The sequence below is a fragment of the Euprymna scolopes genome, chromosome 27 (genome assembly GCF_053919585.1).
Source record: "Euprymna scolopes isolate OS-2025 chromosome 27, ASM5391958v1, whole genome shotgun sequence".
In the NCBI taxonomy this organism is placed as follows: Eukaryota; Metazoa; Mollusca; class Cephalopoda; order Sepiida; family Sepiolidae; genus Euprymna; species Euprymna scolopes.
In genome coordinates this window covers 78,926,346-78,938,845 of record NC_136508.1, presented here as the reverse complement: position 1 = coordinate 78,938,845, position 12,500 = coordinate 78,926,346, and the positions used below count along the sequence as shown (strand labels likewise).

Genomic DNA, 12,500 nt, shown 5'->3' with positions numbered 1-12,500 from the left:
TTATTCTCAACAATGTTTCCAAATTACGGAAACTCGGCCCTGTTGAGTTAACGGATAATACTTGCAAGAACGAGGCCAAAATGCAAAGGCGTCTACTTGCACTATTTAAAAAGAATGTTTTTTGCCAAGACGTCTATGACAGGATTAGACCCTCTGGGTCACAATGTCCCAGAATGTATGGTCTCCCTAAAATCCATATTCTGTTCCGTTTGTTAATTGTCTACGTGGGTTGGATTCAAATGCAGAGACATCTTTTATGTGCTTTGATGTCTCTAGTCTCTTTACCAACATACTGTTGGATGAGACTATACGTATATGTACCGACGCGCTCTATGGTGGTCGCTTGACCGCTCTACGGTTTTCTAAAGAGATTCTTATTGAACTCGTTTTAATGTGTACAAAATCTGTGGAGTTTAGTTTTTGTGATATCATGTATTGTCAGGTCGATGGGGTTTCAATGGGGAGTCCGTTGGCCCCAACTTTAGCAGATATTTTTGTCGGATACTATGAATCCGTTCTGTGTAACTTGACAACTAAACCCACTACATATTTCAGATATGTTGACGACACTTTTGCTATTTTTCCATCGCAAGGTGAAGCGTCAACATTTTTTAATAGGTTGAATTCTTTGCATGGAGCTCTAAGTTCACTATGGAAAGTGAGAAGGACAATTCGCTTCCCTTCTTGGATGTTGTTGTCAAACGTTCAGGGGGGGGGGACTTTCTCACTACAATTTAAAGAAAGCCGACATTTACCGGCCTATATGTGAACTTTTTGTACAAAAATCGCGTAAGGCCGGCTTAATTAATACTTTGGTACATAGAGCCCTCATGATTTGTTCACCTAGTAGATTAGACGCCGAACTCGATAAGATCAGGGAAGTATTCATCAATAATGGTTATCCTGTTGACCTTATTGATGACTGTATTTTCGAAAAGGTTGCGGATTTTAAATCCCCTAAAAAGTTTGGACCTTTGAAATGCCCGGTTTATTTAAAATTACCGTGGATTGGGGATAAGAGTAATATACTTTCCAAACAGATTCGCAGAATTATTTACAACTTTTTTTTTTTTTTTTTTTTTTACACAGTGATCACCACTTATCAAGGCCCGGAAGCCACTCAGGGATAAGGGTTATTGCAAGTACATTAAGTTAGTGAGGAGATTTGCTGAAGTGTTTACTTAAGGGGGCGGTTCATTAGGAATTTGTTAACATTGGACTTGAAGACATCCAAGTTGTAGTCCGGAGGGAAGCAGGCAGACGGAATAGAGTTCCACAGGCGTGCAGTTCTAAGAAAGAAGCTTTGTTCATGGAATCCGCGTTTTGATTTAGGCACAGATATAGAGTGGGGGAAATTTTTCACAGTGGATTCAGCTAGACGGGTGTTTTTCGTGAAAGATTGGCGAGGGGGGACCAGAGATTGGAGTTCAGACGAGCATCTGCCATGGAAATAACGATAAAACAACTGCTTTTATTCTGTGTTCTTGCGTTTGGTATACATTACGAGACCTGCTTTTCCTTCTTTTCGCAAGGATAGTTTGCCTTACATCCAAAATAGCAATATTGTGTATCAATTTAAATGCCAGTGCGATGCTGGTTATGTTAGGCGAACATCCTTACATCTTTTGACTCGTATAAACCAGCACGTTCCATCTAAAATCAGACAAGGGAGGATGGGATCTAGTGGTCTCCCTCCTTCTGCAGCCTTGGACTCTGCTATTGGCCAGCATTTGGTTGACAATCCATGCTGCACCGATAGATATAAAATAGAATAGTTCGAGGTGCTACATAGAGCGGACTCCAGAAACCATTTAAAGATCTTGGAGTCTGTCTCTATCGCAGTGCGTAAACTTTATTTGTGCCGGCAAAAAGAAACAGCGAATGCATTGTTTCTCTTTGAGGAACTTTGAATCTTTTTTTTTTCTCCCCTCGTTGTGCCAATATTTTAATCGTTTTTAAACGACAATAAATTTAATTTTAGTATTCCCCGTACTTTGGCACATTCAATAGTTCCCCATTAGAACTCTTTAAACTTTCGAGATAATATTATTTTGTTACGCTATCGATTTTCCTCCTGACGAGATGATAGCCGAACGAGCTCTAGAGAAACTTCCGCGTATTTTATTTAAAGCTTTATACAAATTTTGTACCTCCAAACATTTATATATAATTCTGGCCGAAAAACCGATCACAGATTTTCCCAAATCTCAGTACACGGTATATCAAATTTCGAGTCTGTAGACTAAAAATTTACAGAGTTATTGCATAGGGAAATGTACACAGAGCAGACACGTTCATTTATTTATATATATATATATATATATATATATATATATATATATATATATATATATATATATATATATATACGTTTTTCTTTTCTGTGTATTGATATTCATATTAAAAACCCTCTTTTCTATTTATTTAAAAAGAAAATACAATAAGATGTATGGGTTGTAGAAGATAAGATATATGGGTTGTAGAATTGCATTCACTAGCAAATGATCTAGCTAATTTGCATATTCTTTTACACATTCATTTTAATTAATTCCCTATTAGATTTTTTCGGTTTTCTTAAGGGATGATCATCTTTAGTTAACTATTACGTGTAATTATAGTCACGCAGATATTCTACATGATTTATACTTGCATAATATTTGCGTAAAACGTGTGCAGTAAACACAAAATTGTTTCCATATATATTTATCTATACCTATATATTTTTGTTTTATCTATGAAAGTGAACGTGTCTGTATGTCTATGTGTATACATTTTCCAACGCAATAACTCTGTCAATTTTAAGTCTACAGACTCGAAATTTGATATGCAGGGTACTGAGATTTGGGAAAATCTTTGTAATCCGTTGTCGACCTGAAATTTGGCTGTTAAGGGGTCAAAGTTCAACTATTTGACCTTTGAGAACTCTACCAAACTCATCCGAAAATTTTGGGTCTAAACACTGGAAATTTTAGATATAGGTTACTTGGACATGGATCTAACTTAATAACTTGATTTGAGCCCAAAAGAATAAATGTTAAGATGTCATAATAGGGGTCAAATTTAAAAAAATTGACCGTTTTTTTTTTAATCTCAACATACACCTCCCAACACCCAAGCAACGCCAGGCTGAAATGCTAGTATCTCTCTCTCTCTCTCTCTCTATATATATATATATATATATATATATATATATGATGATTGCAACGTCTTGTCAGACGAGTGCCACTCCCTCAGACATTCCATGTGGCCAAAAATGACTTTTTTTTAGTCCTACCGGTGAATTCACACGCTCAAGCAGGCATGACACTGAAGACGGTCATTGAGATCAATTATTACATGCTTCAAGCATTTCAAGCCTCCACACGTCACAACTTTTCCATTGCCACAGTACCATTTTTATAGACAAATACCTGAGGGAGTATCTATGCAAATATGATCTTACAGAGTCTTAGCTTTGTACGACAGCTAAGTCTCTCCCTCGGTTCCAAATGTTGAGATCCAGCAAAAAGCAAGAGCAAGATAGCCAGCAACAAGTTAAACTCCAGACCAGCTTAATGCGGGTATTGGTCTCACGCTTTATGGTTTTTAAATCAGAGATTTGCTTCTCCTAGAAAGGTTGCCTTCACCACGGCGGCTTACGGGAGCCCTCTCCACCCCAACACACACATACATACACACAAACACACACGGTGCTAGTTGGCCATTGACCCCGAAAAAGGGTTCATTCGCCCTTTGGAAGGTCTTGTTTTTAATCCTTCAGGGAGACTAGCCACCCTCCTCACCAAACAAGTCTGGTGGGGGAACCAGTTTAGTCGCCGGTGACCCGACCATGAGGCAGGTAGAACTGGGTTACATGGTACCAGTAGCATATGACATGACCTGACATATATATATATATATATATATATATATATAAGTCGGCCATTGGTGAACATTTATTACAGTGCCAAATTTGCACTGACGGACACACATGAAACTTTCTCGGTTTTACATAGAGCGCGCTCGAGAATTCACTTAAAAATTCTCGAGGTTGTATCCATTAATTTGCGCCAACCATCTCTTTGTAAGCAAAGAGAGTATACTCATAATTTAGAACTTATGGGTATTCGCTGAGATTGTTTCTCTTTTTGTTTCTCCTATTCCCTATAAAATTTCTTTTTTATTATCCTCGTGATTAATTTATGATCTTTTGACCACGTTTTTAAACGATGTTTTCTTCCCCGTTGCCAACGTTAATTTTGAAAAGGGTCGGCTGAAAGACGTCTCAATAGGTTTTTTTTTTCTGTCCCACCCCTTATTTATCCCTTTTATCTAATTTATGCTTAGGAGAAATATACTTTAGAAGTGTGTTTTGGTCTTCTTTTTGAAAGTTTCTTTTTAATGGATTATGTTTAAACTATAGAAAAAATAATAAACCCTCAGCAATTAATTATGGCACTACGATCGGTGTTATTTAAAAGTGTTATAAAATTATGTACCCATAAAAATCTCTTTATATATATATATATATATATATACATACATATATATATATGTATGTATATATGTGTGTGTGTGTATTTATGCATATATATATATATATATATATATATATATTTAAATTGTAATTCAATGAATTTCAAAAAACTCTCATTGAAATGAAATGAAGTGGTTGAGTTTCATATCAAAGAATTTTTATTATTCTAAGCAAGACAAAGAATGCTTTAGAAAATTAATCTCCTTAACCTATAGGGTTTCGAGGTCTACCATCTCATCAGAGGAGAGAAAATATTAGCAAATACTTATAACGGTATGCACCCTATTTGCTAAAGTCAGTGAGACATGGAAAGTCAAAGTCAAAATAATAAATTTATCAGAAGTCCTGTAGCAGGAGGATTTGCAGAAAAAGGATATGAAAGTTTTTTTAGATCCAGCTTGCTTGGTAAAATCCATGTTACGCGTTCTTTACATCCGTTTGGTAATAAGGTCCAAGTTATATATTTTGTAATCCGCATAGCTGTGTAGATATCCGAATCTGGCAAGTGCTTGTATAAATTTGTTTGTGGGTCCAGCGATAATAATTCAAAGTCTGGTGGAATCTTTTTCTTTAGAAGTCTATATTATTTTTAGTACTAAAAATAATTGTGTTTGCTCTCTTTCTCAACATTATATATAGAACTTAATACTCTTTCCTTGTGTAACATAGTGCGTATGAAATCGTGATAAAGTATAAGCAGCAGCAAAGCATGGCTTGCAAAGAAATTAGCAGCAGAATCTGTCACCAAAAAACACGTATGTGAAAATTAGGAAGTGTGCGCGAGAAAAAAAGGGAAAAAAAGAGAAAATGGACATGTAAACTGCGAGGATGAAAATTGGCCAAAAGTGATTGGCAATCGGTCAGAGGAAGGAGAAACGCGAACCTGGTAAAATAAACATGTGGCAGCGAGAGACATTTATTTAATGTTGCCAAAAGTAACAATAATAAATACCTTTGTTAAAAAAGAGAAAAATGCCGACCCGGATTTTATTTATTTATTTCCAGTTTTATTTTTATGAATTATTAAAGTAAAGAGTAACGATCACTTTACAAGGTAAACTTTACATGGCATCTAAAGCATCTCTTAAACTTATAATAGATATAAACTGAGACTTTTGAGTTGTCGAGATATAATTATTAACACATTAAACAAGAATGAAATAACTAAAAATGAAAGGTTGGACGAATCCTCGATAAGAAACACTGACAGGGAAATCATATTATGTTAAACTTATCCGGTGAAACTTAACTAAGTTTTACTTAGAAAATTGAAGAATTTTGTGTAAACAAAATTATTGATTGAAATTAGCACCACCAGAATCAACACACTTTTGCCAACACAAACATGTATTCATGACAATAACGTAAAAATCTCGCGTTCTGATGACGATGATGTCGCTCAAGGCGTTTTTGATATGGCTTAGGATTTTGAATTATTCCTTACGCAGAAAGTTGTTGAAATGCTTGGAAAAGTAGTAGTCGGTAGGTGAGAGGTCTGGAGACTATGGCAGATAAGACATAATTTCGTAGTCCAATTCATTAAATATCTGCAGGGTTGGTTTAGCAACATGCAGTCACGCATTATCGTCGAGGAGAATTGGGCCTCTTCTTATTTATTTATTTATTTATTTATTTATAGTTATATTTTTATGAAGTGGCCTCCAGTCCTTGATAAGTGTTTATTCCTGTGTAAAAAAAAAAACAAAAAAAAACACATAAATTAATCAGAGTCATTTTTATTCTCCATAAAATCAACAAATGTAAAAGAATTTTTAATGCAAAAAGAATTGTAATATTCCAAAAATATCATTGAGATATATATATATATATATATAATAAATTTATAATAAAAAAAAATGTATATATGTAAAAATATTTTTAACCTTTATATATCTAATTTTAAATAAGAATGTAAATATACTAAATACTAATCATAGTGGGGGGTGATAAGTAGTTAAATGGATTCATCCTAATCTTATAAATACAAGACTGATAAATTAAAAATGTATCCATTTTAAATGTGGAAATTGATGAATCGCACAGGTAAGAAATTCATTTTTATAGTATGAAAAGGTTAGTAATTGCAATTAAGAATAGAAAACTGGATCAAATGTTTGAAACATGTCTTCTTCCTAAGATTAAGGGTGGTGGTGTTTGATCAACACTGCTGGGGAGCCATGATGTAATATACTGTTTTGTTTTTAAATCCCCGAAACAGTGTTTCATGGTAAACAACTGATGATCCCTTGAAAAATAAATTATTGGTATTATAGTAAATTCGAGAGCGAGTTGATGCAGTGATTGCAGGTGATTAAATGACTTACTGACTAGATGGTCTTCTAACAAAGGATAAAAAAAAATTTTTTTGTATAGTTTTAATGGTTAAAAACTTCCAAGACTATATATATATATATATATATATATATATATATATATATATATATATATATATATATATATATATACACATGAGCAAAAGAGAGATAAGCAGTATGCGAGACGCCATTTCTCGGGAAACCAGTTGTAAATGTAGCTGAAGAGAGTCTTACATAAGCGACCAGGTATTAGTCCTCTTTGTTTGGATTTGAAACCGGTGGTACCGTTATTTTCTGATCTTCTTTAACACATATATGAATTAATATATGTGTATGTTTGTATGTCTTCTATGGGTCCCACCATCAGTTAATAAATGGTCACATGATGACAACAGTTTGGTATTGCATGGAACTATAATAAACTAATTCTTTGGGGGGGGGTCGTTTTTTTTTTGTTTTTGCTTGTTTGTTTTTTGTTTGCTTTTTTTTTTCATCCAAATAAATCTACTATTTTACTTTTCAGAAAACTCCTTCACGTGTATCCTCGCACAGATTCATCTCCAGCGACGCGTGGAATTTTACCTGCTTCAGGTGTTCATTCCCAGCACCATGATTGTTTTCATCTCATGGGTGTCCTTCTGGCTTCCAATCAATGCCGTTCCAGCACGCATCGCCCTCGGCAGTACCACAGTTCTCATCATGATCACACAACGACAATCTACGGCTATTTCTTTACCGCCTGTCTCTTACGTAAAGGCAATCGATGTGTGGACAGTCACGTGTCTAGTGTTTGTATTTGCTGCTCTACTTGAATATGCCATCGTCAGTACGTATTCACGCCATGAAACGAAACGACTCTCAATAAAAGTGATTCAAAACAACCAAACGAACAAACATACAATCAACCTCAAGCGGGTAAGTCAATAAAATCGATCTACTTTAATTCATGACAGGAATCAACTTGGTTCTATTTCTTTTCGCATAATCTATATATATATAAAAGCGAAAATGTGTGTGTGTGTGTGTGTGTGTGTGTGTGTGTGTGTGTGTGTGTGTGTGTGTATGTATGTGTGTATGTTCGCTTTTTGTGTATGTCTGCAAAAGGCTTTTTTTCGAAGACCTGCTCGGTCGGCTCGCTCCTTCTTAAAACATTTTATATCACGTCTAAATGATAATATCTACGACTTAACAACGGGGGTTACCTGTCTATTTAATTTGCCAGACTTTTACCAGGTCGCCACGTCTTCGGAAAGCGAATGATGGGATGCGGGGAAATAGTAACTGGCGTGCAGCGCAAAACTAGGTCAAACACCACGCCACTTCCTCGCACCTGTATATTTCAGTTTATAAACCTTAACTGAACATGCTTATCAATTCCTCTCCTTCGTGGCCGAGATAGTTAGGTGGCTGGCTTTTTCCCCTTTCGTTTCTACCTTCGCATCAAGGCTTCGGGGTTCAATCCTACCTTCCAACCAAAACTTTTTTTCTTTTACACCTCCAAACACCCAGCCAACGTTTTTTTTTTTTAACACACACCTCCAAACACCCGGCCAACGCCGGGTACCCCCTGCTAGTCTATAATAGAAATGTTACATGTCTGTTTAAATGTATGTATGTATGTCTCGCTAAAAATTTCGACAGAGGTGACGGATTTTTATGAGATTGGTATCGTTTTGAAGTTTGACCCTTCGGACAACAAGTATCGAAAAATTGGTTAAAAACATTACTTCCTTCACCCTCAACTGGGCACTTTTCTACAAGGAGGGGTCGCTTTTTCGCCGATATTTTCGAAAGTCATCCCCCTGTTCGATTGACTAGCCTTCATTTAAACCTTCGTCACTTCCGGTTTGGCGATGGATGCAACGGCAAAGACGTCACGTCTTTTTTTCCCATTCTTTTCCTCCTTTGCAGTACGGGTTCGAGCCTGCCTGCCTACTACCACTTTTTTTTTTTTTTTTGCTCAACATACACCTCCAAACACTGGGGCAACGCCAGGCACTCAGGTTAGTATTTCCTAAAAACTAAAGGGTTCATAGCACCAGTTGCTGGGTAGACATCTTGTGTATGTGGGTGTGTGTGTGTGTGTGTGTGTGTGTGTGTGCTGGCGCAAAGAGTTCATGCCACTCCTTATCTCAATCTACCATGTTTCTTTGTGTTTTACTATTTATATAGAACAAATTAAGGCATAACAAAGTCACGACAAGGCATACAAATGACTCTTGCTAATTGTTACTTTTGTTATTTTAAACGATTTTCATTCATGGAAAATACTTTGAGTTAACATATTGCTGTGAAAAATCACTTGCTTTAGGAAACGAAGAAGAAAGTGGTTAGAAATGAAACGAAATGAAGTGGAGAAAAAAAGAGAGAGTAACTTCTTTAGCATCCTTCCAAATCACGTCTCTGTCTCATTACATTTACATGTCCATGATCTGAAAGTACTTTGGAGTCAGGTTATTAAATATTTTAAATTTTTAGAGTGGGGTTCATTTTAAATATATCGTAAAATTATCACTCTCTTGTCTACCAGAAAACGTTATTGATCACATATTTCTTGTCAATATAGCATAGGACAGAATTAATAACAATTGTTTTACGTTTCCAAAATGTCTGGCCATAATATTTTTAACAGTCCACCTCCATCTCTATATTTTTAAGTAGAAACAAAGTAGGAATCTAAAAATAAAAGTTCAGAAATAGGAATATGTTTAGACGTACTCACACACAAAATAAAAAATCAGAATCTGATATATCCCACAAAAGGTTGTTTGAAGTAGCTGAGTGGGCTTTGCCACATATTCAAGTAAAGTCGCTTTACTGAACACGTGTTCGTGGTTGGAGCTGGTATATACTTAAGCATGAAGCTTATATCATATCTTCCAATGTGTCTCCTAAGATGTTATACCAGTCGGCATTTATGGATTAGTCAGCCAATCATATTCTTGTGAAATTGAGTTTGTTAAACAAATACGCTCACTCACTCAATTTCACAAGAATTTCAGCATTTCAACCTCTAGAGATCATTTAATGCCAAGAAAATGTTTGTTGATATAGATAAATTGTCATATTCTTGGAAAGATGTTTTACATTTTTGAGTCTTGATAAGTGGCGACTTGTCAAAACATTTACTACCAATATGACTAAAATTTATAGATCATAATAATGAAGTTAGTTAAAACTGGCACTGGTAACAATTGCACAGGCAAAAATGACGCAAGTCCATACTTGGACATGGCTATGAATAGGAAAAAAATGACACAAGTGAAAAATATAGAAAATCTTATGAGTTGATCAAAATCTTGGATACAATGTATAAACGGAAAAAATTAAGAAATTTGCTCATAATATGTCACACAAAACGAATATATTCGTTTGAAATAGTTGAGTGGGTTTGGCTACTGTATAAGAGTAATAAACTAGTAAGTTGCCTTACTGAACGTGTGTTCATGATCGGTACTTGTAATAATCTTAATGGTGATGTGTATCTTTGGCCGTCTCTCCCAAGTTGCTCTACCAGTCGGTATTTCAACCTCTAGGGATCATTTAATGCCAGAAATGTTTGTGGATATAAATAAATTGTCAATTTCTTGGAAAGATGTTTTAAACTTCTTGAAAAGTTTGTCTTCAGAAGTAACATGTTTTAAATTTCTTGAAAAGTTTGTCTTCAGAAGTAACATGTTTTAAACTTCTTGAAAAGTTTGTCTTCAGAAGTAACATGTTTTAAACTTCTTGAAAAAGTTTGTCTTCAGAAGTAACATATTTTAAATTTCTTGAAAAGTTTGTCTTCAGAAGTAACATGTTTTAAATTTTTTGAAAAGTTTGTCTTCAGAAGTAACATGTTTTAAATTTCTTGAAAAGTTTGTCTTCAGAAGTAACATGTTTTAAATTTCTTGAAAAGTTTGTCTTCAGAAGTAACATATTTTAAATTTCTTGAAAAGTTTGTCTTCAGAAGTAACATGTTTTAAACTTCTTGAAAAGTTTGTCTTCAGAAGTAACATGTTTTAAATTTCTTGAAAAGTTTGTCTTTAGAAGTTAAAAAAGTTTGCTTTTTTCTAAAGTAAAATGTGATTTTTTTTTTTTTAGTTTGCAGGAATATGGATATTTTTTTCTTTTAAATACTTTATAATTTGTTGAGGCTCCACTTTTTGGAACACCTCTCCAATTCTTGCTGTTCCAAAATATTTCTTCCAGGTGTGTTTGTACCTTCTACACTGTCAGTAAATGTTTGATTGTTATTTGTTGATTGCAGAGTGTGCAGTTTGGTGCTTCCTCCGCTTTGATTATGTAGGAATGAGTTAGTTGTGTGTTTGATTTGTGTTTGGTTCAGTACGATCTCAGAAAAAAGAACCCGGATGTACGCATATTCATTACATCAGAATCATATTTTTAGTTTTCTGTTTAAAGCATAAATGTAAAGAGTAAAAAATACTGATAGATTCTAAAGCTTTGAGATAGAGTCATAGTTGTTATCGTCAACTATATATAAATACATGGGTAGTGTTACTAGTAAAATATTCTGGACTGTTTATAGGGTGGAGACCAAAGAAGAACTGAAGAATCTCGATCAGAAAACTAGGAAACTTATGACCATACACAATGCATTACACCTAAATGATCATGCTGACCGACTCTATTTAAAAAGGAAAAATAGAGGAAGGGGACTGGTTTGTATTGAAGAATGTGAAAGACACAAAATAAAAATTAGAAAAATACATAAGATAAAACACCAGCAGGATAATTACCGCAGCAAGAGACACTGAAAGAATGGACAAGATAGAAAACAGAAGGGCGAGGGATTAACATGAGAAGAAAATAGGAAGAGAAACAACTACGCAGGCGGTTCATAAGGATGAGAAAAGATGAGGCTAACGAAAATACTTGAACATGGCTATGAAAAGGAAACCTAAATAAAAACCGCACAGAATTACATGATTAGAAGTAATCCCATCAAACCAAAGATCGATAAGATACAGGAAAACAATGAATGCAGACTTTGTGTACAAAGAGACGAAACAATAAACCATATAATAAGCGAATGCAGCAAACTAGCCCCAAAAGAATATTGCTTTGCTCGGAATATGACGTCATGCATTCAGGTTTGACTGTAATCTGACATAAGACTCAAAGCAAAGGAGAAGACGATCTTCGGGAAAATATTGGAAGAAAAAAAAATCAACGGGATCAGTTGGGAGCTTCTTGGCAATTATTTTTTCAAGTTTATGTGGAGACAGAAATTTGGTAATGAACCTTTTGTCTCCATCTTAAACCATATATCGGAAAGCTACCCGGTTGGCGAAGTTTCTTTCACATCACCTGTTCACTGCTTCCTTGTGGGATACATGAGTCAACTTGTATGAATTAAACGCCTCCCCCCACCGTCTCTTTTTTTAATTTTCTCTACTTAGTTAACAGTTGACTGCAAAATAATACAAGCCTCAGAAGACCATCACGGGAAAACCCAATCCTTCTACAATAGAAAGAGCCAGTGATCGTTACGGTCAAAGTGAGTGCACCTGTAGCTATAACACTCTTCATATTAGATAAATTCAGGTTACTACACATGTTCACAAATCTTTATTGTATATATATTTATTTTTTTACTGTTTGTGTATTATTCTTTATTACTTGCCAATTAATTAATATAAACGGTTATTTTTCCATTTGTGAGG

The 12,500-nt window shown here is 34.9% G+C and overlaps 1 protein-coding gene across 2 annotated transcripts in view; it reads left to right on the top strand.

Annotated features, from left to right (window-relative positions):
• LOC145248937 (glycine receptor subunit alpha-2-like) overlaps positions 1-12,500 on the top strand; it is a 200,986-nt gene that overhangs the window by 165,832 nt on the left and 22,654 nt on the right. For both annotated transcript variants that reach the window (XM_080110730.1, XM_080110731.1), the window contains exon 7: positions 7,355-7,746. In XM_080110730.1, coding sequence (XP_079966856.1) covers positions 7,355-7,746 — 392 coding nt within the window. The remainder of the gene's footprint in view (positions 1-7,354; positions 7,747-12,500) is intronic.